Source organism: Amblyomma mixtum, chromosome 2, assembly GCF_055824585.1.
Source record: "Amblyomma mixtum isolate Tamu chromosome 2, ASM5582458v1, whole genome shotgun sequence".
NCBI lineage: Eukaryota > Metazoa > Arthropoda > Arachnida > Ixodida > Ixodidae > Amblyomma > Amblyomma mixtum.
This window is the reverse complement of record NC_143013.1, coordinates 208,299,261-208,316,932: the sequence shown is the minus strand read 5'-3', so window position 1 is coordinate 208,316,932 and position 17,672 is coordinate 208,299,261. Positions and strand designations below refer to the sequence as shown.

The 17,672-nt window shown below is 46.8% G+C and overlaps 1 protein-coding gene across 1 annotated transcript; it reads left to right on the top strand.

Annotated features, from left to right (window-relative positions):
* The first annotated feature begins 1,145 nt into the window (after positions 1–1,145).
* LOC149362404 (uncharacterized) lies at positions 1,146–15,828 on the top strand. The gene is made up of 5 exons (XM_089568295.1): positions 1,146–1,268; positions 3,370–3,527; positions 9,650–9,723; positions 10,254–10,337; positions 15,701–15,828. Exons 1-5 carry the CDS (start codon positions 1,146–1,148, stop codon positions 15,826–15,828), a joined length of 567 nt encoding a protein of 188 aa, XP_089424421.1.
* Positions 15,829–17,672: the final 1,844 nt, after the last annotated feature.

Here is a 17,672-nt window from a genome sequence, read left to right as displayed (position 1 = left end):
CCAGCCAGAGAAAAACGAACGCGTTCCGGGCAGCCACCGGAAGTGGGCGGAGCAACCCGAGAAAATCGAGCGCGCTCGGGCAGCCCGCAAGCAACCCGCGGGCTGCCAGAGGCGGATAATCGAAGAAGCCCAGTGCTTAAATGGGCACGATACACTTGATGACTGTGACGATGGGGCTTGCGCGGCCAAAGGTGCAGACCACTTGAAGGCGATGGCTTCTTCCGGTGGCGTCGGGCAACATTCGCTCATTCGTAGCGAGTCGGGCTTGAACTGTACAGGCAGCCGAAGAGGCGATACGGGGCGCTCAGTCGATGTCAGGCAGGGAACGTTCCGCCGGTCGCTCGAGTCATGCCTAAGGCCGCTCCAAGATAGTATCTGCACCAAGAAACAGAAGAACATTGGTCGCTGCTGCATTGCTGCTGCTGTTCCATGCCCACTGAAGGCGCTCGGTGATTGCCAGTGCTTAAATGGGCACGATACACTTGATGACTGTGACGATGGGGCTTGCGCGGCCAAAGGTGCAGACCACTTGAAGGCGATGGCTTCTTCCGGTGGCGTCGGGCAACATTCGCTCATTCGTAGCGAGTCGGGCTTGAACTGTACAGGCAGCCGAAGAGGCGATACGGGGCGCTCAGTCGATGTCAGGCAGGGAACGTTCCGCCGGTCGCTCGAGTCATGCCTAAGGCCGCTCCAAGATAGCATCTGCACCAAGAAACAGAAGAACATTGGTCGCTGCTGCATTGCTGCTGCTGTTCCATGCCCACTGAAGGCGCTCGGTGATTGCCAGTGCTTAAATGGGCACGATACACTTGATGACTGTGACGATGGGGCTTGCGCGGCCAAAGGTGCAGACCACTTGAAGGCGATGGCTTCTTCCGGTGGCGTCGGGCAACATTCGCTCATTCGTAGCGAGTCGGGCTTGAACTGTACAGGCAGCCGAAGAGGCGATACGGGGCGCTCAGTCGATGTCAGGCAGGGAACGTTCCGCCGGTCGCTCGAGTCATGACTAAGGCCGCTCCAAGATAGTATCTGCACCAAGAAACAGAAGAACATTGGTCGCTGCTGCATTGCTGCTGCTGTTCGATGCCTCGCTTTTGCGAGCTTTTGCTTCGCTTTTGCTAAAGTTGTGTATTGTCACTGGAATCATGCAAGCAATCTATGTCCGTGTCGCTTTAGCTGTGATAATCTTCGGAACTGCAAGCGCTGGGGCCAGCCAATCAAGACCCGACCTCAACCCCGCTCTGGGCTCCTATCAGGATGATAGAGACGTAAGTGGTCCTTCTTGGGCGTGCAAGAAAAGAAATAATACCGCTAGATAGAAAAAAAATCTTCTAAAAGTAAGGCGTAAAAAAGTCGATGCATACAGTACAGAGGAATAGGATTGACATCTATATGGTTGTACGATTTCAGTGCATGCAGTAATTTCTCAATAGTACCCGCTTGAGTGCAACCACATGGTTCCAAAGGGAAGCCATACAGCTATTCACGAGGTGTTGTTGCGGACTAGTTGGTTTAACATTGCGTAACATTTAACAGCGTACGTTCCTCTCTCTGTCCTGTGTTTGCCCTGTCCCCTTTTAAGCAAACATACAGCTGTCTCTGCTGATTCACAGCCGAAAAATATTCCTCCTGTTTCGGCATTTGCCGAGCCAAGTGGATGCTAATGAGTAAGTACTCTTGTTATAAGATCTACTCCACATTGGGCGATGCCCTAAAGCATTTTAAACTAACATATTCCAAGATCGAGTTGCACATCAATGCGGCCTCACCCTGCCATCTGCTAGCCACCCTGGTTAACTGAGTTGGTACAGCATCTGCCCCGGGCTCGGTCTTCGGACCGGGATCAATTTTCTTCAGCTATGAAGTCTCCGTTAAAGCTCTACATCTTTCAATTGTACCCGTATGGCGGCGGTTAGGCGGACGCTAATGAGTAATTACTCGGATGATGGAATTCTACTCCGCATTCCGGAATTCTCCTAAAACACAGTGGCTAACTGCACACTTTCGACACCAACCTGCCTTGTTTAGCTTAGCACCCTGCTAAGGTTTATTGCATGAATGTTATCATCAGTGTGATATATGTCAGAGTATTTACTCCACGACGCACCTTATGGCAGCCATAGCCACCACATTCCTTGAATACAGCTTGAATACCGTTTTCTACCCTTGGAATCCAATTGGTCGGTTTAATTGATAAGGGTTTGTGTCTTCGTCGCGCTGTGTGCTCCGCTCTATCTAATTCTTTATCTCAGTGCAGCCGTCGGGCACACACCGGTGATACAATGAATGCAACTTTTCCACCCTAGCCTGGTGCTTGGCTTATCTGGGTTCAAATGCTTTGGAATGGGCCAATGACCCCACCTTGTGTAGACAGAAATATCTTGTGTTGTGGCGCTTTTTGCTGAAAGCTGCCCTTGCGCCATAAAAATATTTTTATAATCATAATTTATATCATTTTAAGATAGGAAACGATAAAGTTTGGTTTGGTTAAAAAATGCATAAATCAAAGGAATATGAAGCGCGGACAAGCAAAGCTTCGCTGCTCCTGAAGCTAGATGATATAAAATACAGAAGCAAAGTACTCACAAGGAATTTGAAGAAGTCATATCTAAATTCAAAACAAGAGACATTGTGTTGAACGAGGGCAAAAGCGCACATTCCGCACTGTGGAAAAACACAAAAAGTAATGAAAACAAATGAAGGCCCGAATGCAGCTGTCGGAAATCTCAAATAGAGGAAAAGAAACCAGTGGCAAATGAATCCCAGGAACAGGGGTTGATAAAAAACGTAAGTCCAGATACATATTTTACGGCAACTAATAAGGAGCAGAACATTAAGAAGATGACAGTGACACAACGACGAGGAGACGAAAAAATGAAAGGAGTACAACAGACAAACGCAGAAGCCACGTGGGAACGCTGGCTGTCCTTGCCTTGGCCGGTCGCCAGCTGCTGCTGGTCCGCCGAACGCGAGACATCGCAGCCAAGGCCGAGCGTTTGAGTTAGGAGGACCACCCTCCATGCCAAAAATTTATTGTAATAAATTTCTCCCCTCTTTCTGTCTCATGGGTGACATAAATTAACCCTTGCAATCTTGTCTAACAGAAGCTCCCGGATAACGCAAGGTCTTCTTTCACACGCAGCCGCCGCATTTCGGCTCGCTCCAGTTGTAAAAGAGCCATGCTGTGCGACCACAGTGCGAATTAGAAAATAGCGGACAGTGGGAATTAATACGTATGTCTCCACTGCACAGGGTCGCTCATGTTGGTGTGCGCTTGTAAAACCGCTTTAATTTTTAATTCCTAACCAGGATGCTTGTTGTCTCCGACTTCAATCAATAACGATTCCGTACTTATTTTCTGCGTTTCAGTGCTTTCCCTTCAAGTCGCATCTGCACCAGATTTACCGCAATTTTAAAAGCGACCCATATTTCGGAGGTGAAGCGAAGTGCGTCAAAGCCAATCCAACGGGGCCTCTCCATAACTCTCATCTTCAGGCAATCTTTGAATATGGCTCCAATGGTGTGCTGTAAGTGTTTCGGTTTTTTTATAAAATCTTTTTGCTCTGGGTTCAGAAAGGACTCCTGCATGCGACTACCTAGCAGCTTACGTATCGTCGTGAAGGGTGGTTTTGTCTAGAATTAAGGTATAATTTGAATAGCAGAGCTAAATTCTGGGGTAGAGCTGTAGAATGGGAAGCTAGTTAATGCATTATTAGGGTATAATCAGCGCTGTAAAGAACTTCAATGCCGTCAGGAAAAAACGAACAGCTAAAAAGTCCATAATATATAGACGACGAGTCCGGTCGATGCGACGGAGTATGGGTTGGCATTAGTTCCACCATCTGTCGGGCTAGTTGGTTGCGATCCATATATATCAGCAGCGCGAACACAAAACAGGAAGAAGGAGAACATAGTACAGAGCGCTGAACCCGCTGGCGGGCTTGGACCATGGGAACAGGAGTGATTCAGCCCACATTCCGTGCTCCCTCTCAAATGCTCACCACCCGCCAACATTCGCCTTCCACCTTCTCTTCGTCTCCTTTCTTCATCATCTCCTCTGAAAGTGAAGAGGGGCTCTCCACTCTTGGCGAACCTGTATTGAAGGCAAGATTGGCAGCTGTAGGCGAGAAAGGGAGTCATCTACTGTTGTGCCCGCCCTTTCGTTTTCCGAAGCTGTATGTCTGTCTCTGCTACATTTCGGCTGAAGAATAGTTGCCTAGGAAGGCCGCTTGAATAAGCCAAGGTTGCTTAATGATTTACAGAGTACCGATGGAAATGAGGCCCAGTGGGAACGAAAAGCATACAAATCATTTTTTCTTGCTCAGGAGCTCTTTCTCTAAACAGGCTTAATGGTCTGCGGTGCATACTAAAAGTGGTGCACGAATACGGAAAGCAGCATTGTAATTTCTCGCAAATAGCATCGTTCCAAACTACTACCGAGACGAAAAGTGTGCAGGAGGCACAAAGTACGATGAGCTGCTATATTCTTGAGTGAGTACCTCATTTCGAAGTCCCATATCAAAGCACGCTAGTTCGCCTTTCCCTGCCACAAGTTTGCTTTCGGGTCTGTGGCTAATAACGGAGCAAATGGCTTGGTGTACAGCTCACTCGTCCTGGATTTGTGCGAAAGCACTTGCCGCAATCTCAGGATTTCAGCCGTGTGTTTCTGTGTGAAGCCTCACAATAGCAAGTGTAACTTGGTCACTGGACCAGTGGACACCACTTTCGCGCTGTGAGTAGGCAGTGGCGGCCACGTACCAGATGAGGCAGTTATGCGCCGTAACTTTTCTCAAAACCAGCGGAAGGTTCACACTCATCCCAGACATGCATTTTATAGTTCTAACGGACCAGCGGTATCCGATTCGACTGGGGCAGTAGTGTCCCTAGAGACATATGCCCGGACATCACGCTAATATGGAACGCCAGAAGTTAAGAGTGGTGTAATACCGGAGAAAACCTTGGAAAAGACCATTACATTCTACAGACTAGCCGGGAATGCAACAAGTCATGTACACCGCGAGGCCAAGGTAAACTAACAGATTGAGAGGAATTCCGAAAAGATAGTGCAGAGGCGCTTGCGACATCAACAGCAACTATGACGACTGGGCCTGTTCACTGCTTTTATACAAGGACCAACTAACCAAAACCCTGAACACCTCAGAAAAACAGCCGGCTATCGACAACCATCTGCTCCACCTTTGGGAGGCGCGCAGAAGGCCTCACCAAGAAGTGGAAAGCCCAGAAGCATAATAGCCGATAAAAACTTAGAATAACAGCGCTCGCTAAAAAAGCTGACAAATTTGCGTGGGAGCTCTCTCGTAATAACTGACCCACCAAGTGCGACTTCTTCATGGAAAAGCTAGACCCTCAAACCACATGGAATCTTCTCAGATGCCTTACTGAGCCCCGTAAAGCTAAGGTGGAAGAAAGCAAAAACCTGTGGCTGGCAATACACAACTTTAGAGGCTCGGACCAACAACCGGCGTCGGAGCTCGCCAAACGATGGATCTGCAACTAACTAGACCCGCGCTCCAACACATAATACCAGGGACAAAGCAACTGAGATCTCGATGAAGACTTCACCTTAGAGGAGTTCAGGCAGCCTTCATGCAAGTTTGCCGAGGAACAGCTCCCGGTTTCGACAATGTGACGGTGAGACTCCGGTGAGAAACAAGAGGTACACGCAAGGAGCGGTGCTCTCCCTAGTTCTCTTCAACATAGCTATGATATCTCTCGCGTCCCAACTAAATCAGATTCCGGGCATCAATCATGCTTTGTACCCATATGACATTACAATATGAACCACGACGGGCAGCATGGGAAGGAACCACAAGCATGGGCAGGCACATTGGAAGAGTCTCTCCACGATGCAACAACAACTGTTCAAACCTATGCACAAGGCTACGGACTCGCATATTGCCCTGAAAAATCACAGCTTCTTGTCATTCGCAAGCGGAAGAATCAAAACACCATAGAAATCCAGATCAACAACATATCATACATGAGGTGAAGACAGTCAAATTTCTAGGGCGCCACATCAAACACAAGGATAATAATTAACTCCTCCACCAAAAGTTCCGTGACGTGAGCGAACAAGTTGCCCGAATGATTCCCAGAATCACAGACAGGAAAAACGGTATGGAGGAAAATGACACCTTTCGCCTTACACAGACGTATGTTATCAGCCATATCGTATATGTGGCACCATACCTTCGCCTCAAGAAACCTGATATAAAGCATCTCGAAACCACAGTTAGAATAGCGTATAAAAGTGCTATTGGACTGCTGCTATCAACATCAACAGATCGACTGCTCCACTTAGGGATCCACAACACTATCGAAGAACTCATAGAGGCATACTGCACGGCTCAAGTCGTCCTACTGGCAACTGCACAGGCAGGGAGAAGGGTTCTCAGTAACCTCAATACTGAGTGCCCCTCAACCTTCTTACTAAACAAGCCATCCAAAGCGCCTAGAGAGGATGCTTCAAGTCTATTTCATTTTCAAGAAACGTGCACCCGACGTACCATGAAGCACGAAGACAAGCAAGGGTAAAGGAAATCAATCCAGAAACACTACGGCATGCAAGAAGGCGTATACGTTGATGCCGCGGTTCCCGAAGGTGTACTAGCCACAGTGGTGGTCGTCCAAAAAGTGCACCACTTCGATGGACTTACAGTAATCAGCCACGACACAACAACAGAGGAGGTGGTGGCAATAGCTCTGGCGGCCATTCATCCCGCCTCGAAATAGATACTCACAGACTCAAAAATAGCACACTGAATTTTCATTAAGGGTAGGATTGCCCACTTGCCTTCTTGATCCTACAAAGCAGACAAGCCTATGCTGACGACAAAGAGTTGATGTTGATGCACGGCCACCAGAGTGTAGAGGGAAACTTGTTGGCACACAACTCATCCCGAGCTTTTCTCCCCCCGGGCCCCGACAGATGTACTGTACGTCGGAATCGGACCAGTTCGATCCGCTCACAACATACAACGAGATACTGCGACACCTCAGATTAGAGCGGCACACATATCCCCCAACTGCCAAAACATGAGCAAACACGAGGAGTAATAAAGGAGTAATTACACATTGACCTCTACCCGAGCGCAGCCATACGGCTACAAAGGAAAGCTATGCATGCTTCTCACAAACTTCGTAGGTGAACAAAAATTCGTCCTGCTCCGGGCTTCGAACCCGGGACTACCGCTTCACCGGAGCAGTCGCTCTACCAACTGAGCTAACCGGGACGGCAAGCTCATGGTAGGGCGAGAGCGAATTGATCTATAAGTCGAAGTGGGAACTGTGCTGGTCAGAAGTTAATTGGTAGAGGTTAATTGATAGATGTTGAATTGGTAGAGCGACTGCTTCGGTGAAGCGGTGGTCCCAGGCTCGAACCCCGAACCAGGACGAATTTTTCTTTAACTACGAAATTTCTGAGAAAGCTGTATAGCTTTCCTTTTGTAGCCGTATGGCTGCGCTCGGGTGGATGTCATTGAGCAATTACTCCCTTATTACAAATCTACTCCGCCTTGGAGGATTCCCCGAAACATCTAACCAACACAGTTCCCACTTCGAGTTCTTGATGAATTCGCTCTCGCGCTACCACAAACTTGCCGTCCCGGTTAGCTCAAGATAGCTAAGCTAACCTGGACGGCAAGCTTGTGGCTGTGCCACGTAGCGTCTACCCAGGTGCTCTGTAGTTTTGTGTGTGTGTGTGTGTGTATGTGTGTGTGTGTGTGTGTGTGTGTGTGTGTGTGTGTGTGTGTGTGTGTGTGTGTGTACAAAACCATGTAAATAAACGCCATGAAAGAAAAAATGGCTGAGGCTTAACTTGGTTAACCCTGGTTAGATGCGAAGCATATTGATGGCTAGGCTTGGTAATACATGGCTTTCCTTGGTTGAATACTTGGTCATTTTAATACAACCACTAGAAGCCTTCGTCGTGGGGGAAGACAACGGCTTGGCTACAGCGGAACGCCGACTAACCCCGAGACGCGCGTTGGGTGGGCGCCTGGATTGCCACGGAAGCCGCGTCCGCCTGCCCGGTGAAGCGAGCGTTTCACCCACACCGAGTGTGAACGCGCGTTCGAAATGCGCGGGAATGCGGCTCGAGGACATTCCGGTGTCTGTGCGATGGCATCGTTCTCCCTCTCCCAGCGCGTGACGGCGATCTGTCGTGACGTCATGTGTCACGTAGTATGTCACGTGGTGTGACGTCACTGTACCACGTGGTCTGCACGGCGTGCAACCACAGCGACGGCGTGAGGTGGACCCCATCTTCCTCTGTCGTGACGTCATGTGTCACGTGGTATGTCACGTGGTGTGACGTCACTGTACCACGTGGTGTGCACGGCGCGTAACCACGGCGAAGGGCTGTAGTGTACCTCTAGTAATATGCTTCGCATAAAAAAAGTCCCGGTTAGCTGAATTGGTAGAGCGTCTGCTCCGGTGAAGCGGTGGTCCCGGGTTCGAACCCCGGACCAGGACGAATTTTTAAAGTTTCTGAGAAAGCTGTATGCCTTTCCTTTGTAGCCGTATGGTGCCGCTAGGGTGGATGTCAATGAGTAATCACTCCCTTATTACAAATCTACTACATCTCGGGAGATTCCCCTAAAAATCTGACCAACCACGAGGAGATCTACCTCTGTAGACTACAGACTGAGACATTTCACAGCCCTTATGTATTACAGGCCATAAGCGCCAATTCGATCTGATCAAAAGGCAGATATTGTAGGGAGAAGGCAAGCCTGTACCACATGGTATCGCTTGCCAAAAAAAACCAAGTTATTGATATTATAATTTCAGCCAATGCGGGAGGGGTGGGAGGCGGCACTGTCTAGCTCGGAAAAAGAACATTAACGTCCTCTTATCGAAAGAACAGAGGCAACAGTTTACTGCAGTGGAGTCCCAGACTAAGGACACCACCCTCCTTTTCCCCATCCTCTATCTGTCCTACAATAAATATTTTCATCATCCATTTATTACGATTAAAGGAAAGGCGCATAACAGACTGCCTGGGTCAGTGGACACCTCAATCGCGCTTTTGAGGTATTTTATCCCCGATAGTACATAGAGCCTTTGTCAAAATATACAAGCCTTGGCGTTTGCTTTTGGTTAATGGACTGTGTCTCCTTCCACATCATGAGTGCTCTAAATCTCCCGAAGCTGCCGCCGTGGTGGCTCAGTGGTTAAGGTGCTCGGCCAAACCAAACAAAATGAAACGTTACGAAATATGTTCTCAAGTTTCTTCTGAGAAGTCCTTGCAAGCCTCATGCGTGAACGGAGACCAACTACCTCAGTTTAATAATTCGCCAGTGAAGACACATCAGAACAAGCCTTCTGCGCGCGCACATACTATAGTATAGTCTGAATTCCTTACGAAATTCATCCCTCCGATCGCAAAATGTCCATCTCCAAATCACAATACTGTGGTGCGACCCTCGGCCCGACTAGCAGCGGTCGCTTTCCACATCTTTTCAACTCATCAGAGAGCAGATATTTCCGGCCTAAGTTCCTCAGCACTGTGGCTGAAACCTGGCTTTCATCTCCCATACGCAATTAATGCCAAAATGAGCGCGCAGCGTGCTGTGCAAAGTGAAAGCTATCATCTGCTTTGTTGCTCTCATTTTCATTTTTTTTTCAGGAAAACGAAGATTACAGTGACATCGTCGCCTGGCTACACAGCAGGAAACGTGCTCGAGGTTCAGCCACTAGGCGGTAAGACTTCTCCTCAAACTGCCGGTTCTTCAGTGAGAACAGATAACAGGGAAACTAGTGAAAGCACCCCGGTGCAGCTGCAGTTCCCGCCGGACAAAACTGGGTGAAGCTAGTCAGGGCTCCGCCGAAGGGCAATACTAGAGCACGAAGAGAGCACGCAGGACATCAAGGTCGGAAAAAGGTGGAGGGCGTCAACTTACGTACTGTATCAAACACCTGCCCATTGGGGCAAAGCTTCTGTGGAGCAAGAGAGGAAAACGTGTTCAAATGAACACAGAAACAGGCGCTAGAGTCTAGAACTGTTTTCACCTGTTTGAACTTTTATAGAATTTTCACAGAAAGATTGGTGATAGTTCGCAATTGAGGGCGCTTGAGGTATGGGTGGATTTCGCTCAAATTTCTTTCCGTAGGATGGCGCAGTGGTGACTCGCAGTGGGCCCCGTAGACTTTTCGCACGGTAGACTTATTTTTTTCTCTCCGTGTAAAGCTGGCTTGGTGGAAAATAATCTGTGCCTTTCTTCTATTTTCAGGCTCAATTCCGCCGTTTAACTTCACTGTAGCTTACAGGGACTGCGACAAGTGCAAGGTTTTCCGACACAGCTACATTGATGATGGTAAGCCCAATCGTTCACATTCCAGCGTCCTAGTTCATTTTTTTCTTTTGCAAATGCGTTTTGCCTATTTAAACAACTATGCTATTCCTGGTATATGTTCCGGCAGTGTTCAGGAACTTCAATAACTATATGAAGGAACAGACCAGTGCTTCCCGCAATACAAAAAAAAAATGAAATCCTTCATATTCAGAACAAAAACGTGAAAGCTTTTACTGCATGATAATCACAAGCGGAATTCGCTATTGTGAAGGCTATGAAAAACGTTGAAAACGACCATTCCTCTCCAGAGACAAATTTATTTACACTAAGCTACATACAGTCTATACAGACTAAGAAAAAAATGTCTAAGCTGTCACTTTATTACAACTGTATAACTTACTATGAGCGCCCAGTGCACTGGCTTTATTAAATGGCTAATAAAGCCGCCGTGATGGTTCTTGGCCGTATTATGATTTTTGAGTGTAAGGGAATATTTCTGTTTGGTTAGAGTGTGCAAAGATCCGGATAAGAATCCTGCTCCTCAAAACAGTGATTTGTCATCTGATGATGAAAGGCTGAAGTAATTGGTTAAGCTGCCGCTGACTTTCCTGTTCATGAGCACGAGTACACGCATTAACCATTTCGTTTCAACGCCTCCTGTAGCGCCGTTTCTAGCTTGCACACACGCGTTAGTTTCATGATTGCCATTCGATGACGTCAGTTTATTGCGCATATATTGTTCACAGTGAACGATTCTCGACAGAAATCTCAGCACTCTGTTTGGGTAAAATTAAAAATGACGTCAAGGTAACCATTAAAACCAACGGTCCTTTTCCATCAATTCAATCGTTGGCGATGACCTGAAGATGCAGGAGTAATTAGTCTTGCAACCATTTTATCGCAAATTGGTCCGTCTGTAGAAAACATACTTTCATCACCTGCCACTAAGACCGTGCGCCACTGTCCTCACAGAAAATCAGTAGGTGCTTTTTTACCGACAACTCTTGTTGTGCAGTTATGTTTCCCACCTTCTCACCCTGCGGAGCAATGTTTGATGCTCATGACGAAAACCTAGCCTCATTAGGAGGAAATAGTGCAAATCACCCTCAGTGGCAGTTCGTAAGCAGCGAACACGGGGCTTACTAAATGGGGTGCAACGAAGCTACTATGCGATGAGAGTTGATGCGTTGGCGATGAAGTGGCTTTCACCGGCACTAGAGCTCGCAAGAGAAAGGGATCTATGGAGGGGGCGCAGCAGAGTTGGGTGCTGCAAGAGTCGATGCATTGACAATGGAGTAAAGTGGCTTTCTCCGGCACTAGAGTTCGCAAGAGAAAGGGATCTATGGAGGGGGCGCAGCAGAGTTGGGTGCTGCAAGAGTCGATGCATTGACAATGGAGTAAAGTGGCTTGCTCCGGCACTAGAGCTCGCAAGAGAAAGAGATCTATGGAGGGGGCGCAGCAGAGTTGGGTGCTGCAAGAGTCGATGCATTGACAATGGAGTAAAGTGGCTTTCTCCGGCACTAGAGCTCGCAAGAGAAAGGGATCTATGTAGGGGGCGCAGCAGAGTTGGGTGCTGCAAGAGTCGATGCATTGACAATGGAGTAAAGTGGCTTTCTCCGGCACTGGAGTTCGCAAGAGAAAGGGATCTATGGAGGGGGCGCAGCAGAGTTGGGTGCTGCAAGAGTCGATGCATTGACAATGGAGTAAAGTGGCTTTCTCCGGCACTAGAGCTCGCAAGAGAAAGGGATCTATGGAGGGGGCGCAGCAGAGTTGGGTGCTGCAAGAGTCGATGCATTGACAATGGAGTAAAGTGGCTTTCTCCGGCACTAGAGCTCGCAAGAGAAATGGATCTATGTAGGGGGCGCAGCAGAGTTGGGTGCTGCAAGAGTCGATGCATTGACAATGGAGTAAAGTGGCTTTCTCCGGCACTAGAGCTCGCAAGAGAAAGGGATCTATGGAGGGGGCGCAGCAGAGTTGGGTGCTATCAGCTTCTTTGATTGGTTGGTTTATGGGGTTTGACGTCCCAAAGCGACTAAGGCTATGAGAGACTCCGTAGTGGAGGGCTCCGGAAATTTCGACCACCTGGGGTTCTTTAACGTGCACTGACATCGCACAGTACACGGGCGTCTAGAATTTCTCCTCCAAAGAAATTCCTTGAGCTTCTTTACAAAACAGTCACACTGTCACTAATGAGGCGCTTAAATGAAGTTTTTGTTCGCAAGAATCAGCTCAGTGACGGGGATGGTAGAAATTCAATGGCGCAACTGCCGTCAAAGAATGCCAAGGGGAAGAAGTTTAAAGGGACAATAAGGACAAATAGATAATTGGCCTCTATCGATGGTGTGCCAGACTCTAATCGCAAGGCGATCATCCCACCGGAGATGAACATTTATAGGGTGCAAAATGAAATGCAGGTGTCACCACCAGCACTGTACCTCTCAAGTGAAAAGCGTGAGCTGGCACAGATTTCTAGGCGCATATCGCTCAGGCTACCCTACACCACCACTCACTTCCAAATGATGACAACCCGTCTTTGCTGCTAAGGACATCGCGAGTTTGAAGATTTTTAAATCGGATTGTATGGGCGATAAATGCGTCTTTTGCTGCCACAAAAGCGTCAACATAGCCAGAGAGAGCCAACGAACTAATTTTTACTCAGAACAGTAATTGGATGGCGTTTTCCTGAGTGTCCCTTAATACTCCGCACTTGCTTTCGGATGTGCTATCAGGTTTAATTTGTGTGAAATTGATAAAGAAAAACACAAAGGGGGGGGGGGGGGGGGAGCACAATGGCAAGTAGCCCGTACGATACGATTTAAATACCCAATCTGATCTCAACTGCTTACGGCTGAATCTTGGTTATGCATTGTTTGTTTACAACAACGGTTGGGTAAAATCGAAAACGTGCAAAACCAGCTTTGGCTGACTATTGTAGGTGGGCGAGATTGTCGTGATAGAAAATGAAAACAAAAACAAAAACCGCTTTGCGCGATTTTTTGCGCTTCCCCTAAAACGCGTTGCGTGCTTATTTTCATTTTTTTTCTCATTGGTTCCGACATTTACTAACATCAAACCTTTCGTTTTCCCAGCGATGTTAACCCATTAGCGCCCAGCGTACTTTTGAAAGCGCAGTTAAGTTTTACATGATTTCAACATAAAAGATTGATTTTTTCTTTTCAATTATGTCATGCTTTTGTCACCAGGGGATTGGCCGACGCCTCTTAAATAAGGCACGCTTCCTCTACTCAGCATGTCAGCTATCCACGGTGAAACTTAACGATGTTTGTTTCCCACGAACTACACCATCAGTAGCTGGGTTATAATTTTCTCGCGGCCGTGTTGATGTATAGCCGGCCAAATCTTTAGCTGGCGTGCATGATGGCCGCATTTTCCGTGCTCCTGCAGCTTACGACGAAGCAAACTTGCGGAAAGTTCAGTAGTAAGCAGGGGCTTAGTGAGCCAATGCTCAGATTTGATATTTTCGTAAGTTTGCTTCGTCATAAGCTGCAGGAGCACGGAAAATGCGGCCGCCATGCACGCCAGCTAAAGATTTGGCCGGCTGTACATATTATGCAAGTTTCAAGAACAGAGCAGCACGAAAAACGAAAGTAAACAATGGATGCTTTGAATGTCCCGAACATTTAGATTTTTTTTTGTGCTATAATGAGCTATATGCTGCTGCACTTTCTATAGTACGCTGGGTCTTCCAGTGTGCACAACGGCGCCCATCTATTCCAGGTCATAGATCTTATGGTTTCTTGCAATTTAAAAAAAAACACTTTGTTTGCTCAGCGAGGCCAAAGAGACTGCTGGACTTGTCGCTAGCTATCCTGAATTTGACGAGGGGGCGATTTTAATTGCTTGTAATAAAGTTTTGGTTATCAGAACTGCATGGTCTGCAGAGCAGACAGTTATTGTTATGCATTTCACACCTACTGTGGAAAGTCCTTGAGTTCAGAAAAGAAACTTTTGGAAGTGCGTTTTGTGCGGTCGTTGCCTGAGGTGATTTCAACGCTTAGTGACCGTTTCTCTTTTTTTGGCATTTTTTTTTGCCACTGAACACATTTTTGTAATCCTCTGAAGGGGGCAATTTCGGGCTACAGATGCCTTTCGCCAAAACGGGTTTAGGAAGTGTCCACTCGGCCCAGAGAAAGCAACGGAACAGAAGCAGCCTGGAAAAATTGGTTCTTTGCTTGTAGTGTAGGTTACCTGCTTTTATTAAAGTCTAAGGACAACAGTGTAGTCAATATGGCCTGCAACTACAACAACACTGAGCCTACATGTTTTGCAAAGCTGTGGTTGCATAGAGCACACGAAAAACAGGACTTTTGTAAGCCAGAACTATTTTCCTTTTGCATGGCGGGTGTCGACCTTTCGGATCAAGCCGTCAACTACTACCACATCAGCATCAGGGCCAAAAAGGAGGGGGGGGGGGGGGGGAGGAGTGGTTGGCTGTTGACACGAAAGCTCAGCTTTTTCAATTGTGAACGCCTGAACAATTTGCCGAATTGCTATATACGAGCCTACTGACTATTTTTGCTTTGGTAAGAACGTTAGTCGTCATTACCTACGTCTTGACAGGCAGCAACCAGCGGTTCGCATACACATTGACTCAATCGTGTCTGATGCTTCTTTGAGAAGGAGAAAGCCTCCCGCGTAAATTAGAATAACTGCAGTGCCATTATAGCTAGAAAAAATTCATGAGGACCTGCAAGAAGTGTTACATCACCCTGCGCAAAAATCACGGACATATTAACAAAATTCACGCCACCAAGTAGGAGTAGAGCGAAGGAGCCAGATGTTCTATAGGGACGACCCAACGTATAATAAAAAGTACACCTGTGTAACTTCGGAACGAAACAAGCAATCGTGACGAAATGTAAGTAATCTGCTTTTCTTTAGAAACGGGCATTATGTGATAAAAATGAAGAAAATCCCACCGTTAGATTTTTCTCGGCGCCTAATGGGTTACTGCCACCCACACCAGCCCGATCTACAAGTTATGGCAGGACATATTTCTTGCCTTTAACGCGTCCGTCTTTTGTGTATGCACATGTGGCATGCGACTGAACTGGGGAAGAGGCAAAGGCCGATTTTTGACAGTGCACCGAAGATCACTCATTAATGCATGTCAGGAACAATGCTTCCTTCACTGAAACTGCTCTGCTAGAAATAAGCAGAAAGTTTTAGTCAAAACCGTTTTAGATTTCGCTGCCATTCCTTTGTTGGAGAAAAACACTATGTTAAACTTATACTTTGCTTATAAATTTCAGTTCTACCGATTTAGGACACAGGCTTTGAGCGCAAGCGAAGAGAACTTACAAAGCTTCGCGCCAATATGATCCGTTACAGCACGGCTCAGTTTCTTGTTTGTCATTCTACAGGAAATGGTTGCAGCTACTGGGTTACTGATGAGGCTCTCGGCGAAGAGGCTACCTGCTGCGAGTTCGTGTACGAGCTTCTCTGCGGTACATCGCCTAAGTACCAGATATACGACAAAAGCTGCCAATGAAAGCTCTCTCGGCACTGCGGGGAAGCAACGAAAACAACGACTGCATCCCTGTGATATCGAAACATGTATTCTATTTTGGGAATGAGCATTGTGTGTCCGAAAATAAAAGCATGCATTTCACAATTTCGATGCTAAGAGAGCGAACAACATCATGAATTTGTGAACAAAGAACCTGTAACGGTAAAACGGCTCAAACATTTCTCCTTTAAGCTCTACTGGCACAGCATATCCTTCCGCGAAATGCTTATGCGGCGAATTTTGTTTCGATTAAGCCTCTTTATTTGGGTGTACCATTGTGTCAGATCTGTTGGTTCAATATTTCTTGTACCCTATCAACGTCACAGCTGTGCTTATAATTTACGTGAAGGTTAAAAACAGAGCTTAAACATCGTATGCCACAAAGCTAGTTAGCCATCAAATTTTTGAATTCCTCAACGCTTACCCCTAGCTAGTCGACACCTTGTCCGAATCTAATCCAGCGTCAGGTTTAAAGAAAAAGACGAAACAACTTCTTGGTGAAGAGGATATATAAGAAATTCTGCTGTCTCGCTGTGTACAGCGCGTTGCTACTTTATGTAATCATGTTTATAATCCTGGGACCTATAGTTCCTCCCAAAATCAATGAATCCAAAGGCAAGCAGCCGTCGGTTACGTTGCCATCGCATTACATGCACTACCTACTCAGACTTCTTATTGAATTCGACTAGGATGACATATCGTCTATATTAATATATACCTACACAAGCATGTGAGAGAAAAGTGGAAGATGACGGCGCTGACCGGGGTCCGGGGCATCTACTCTAGTTTTTTTTTTCATTTTGTCGTCACGCTGTTGTGTCAACACGGCTTGAGCAAAATGTGTTGATATATTGTCAAAAATGCCTACGGTCTTAATTACAGTAAAGTTAGAGGTTCATTTCTCTTTAAGCGTTCAGATGATTTGCCTGTACACGACGTAGCAGGCAGCTTCTTCGAGATTCTGATGAACGGATGACAAGCACAGTTTGTTCGGAGAACAGGCCTTCACTTTATAAAAAAAAGCTTCCATGGTAGAGACAATACGTGCGCAAAAAAAGAGACACGCACTATACAGCTGCGATAACTGACCTCGAAGATTGACCTAACTATTGTACTATTTCTTCCTCCTGTCCCGTACATCTCGGCCTGTCATGACGCATTTTTTGTCGTTCTCTGTATTCACTTCCTGTAAATCTATTTCTTAGCTGAAGAGCGTATTCATGCTTCCACCAAACTTTCGATATATTTAGTTAAGACCTCAGCGCAAACGTGTCTCCTTCCATTCTCTACTTGTCCCTGTGGGCTCTTTTACCCTGTACATCAAACTGACACTAACACAATGGCGGTTGTCTGCTTTACCTTGAGCACACAAACCACCGCGGCCTATAAAAGTGGCTGGCCATTTACAAGCTCCAACACGTTTCATTCCATATCTGTTGGCCAGCTACTGCAAGATAGTGTAAGTATAATCACGTTCAACTTGATTCGTGCTTATAAAGCAGGTGTTCTCCCTAAATGTAATCCGTATATTTTTCACCCAGTAATGACTGATGACCATTGCAGACAAGAAAAGTACTCTTTAGAAAGTTGTTCATCTCACTGAAACTTTGTCTTTGAAGAAAAATTCGACGAGCTTCGGGCACCAAACCCGGCATCACCGCCCGCCCGGAACAGTTACCCTTAAAGCTAAGCTAACCATTAAGGCAAAAAATATTGTAGGGCGAGGCCTAATTGTACAACAACTTGAAGTGCGAATGGTATTGTTTATATGTTTAGGGGAATCTACCAAGGTAAAGAAGATTTGAATTGGCGAGTTAGTAGTCATT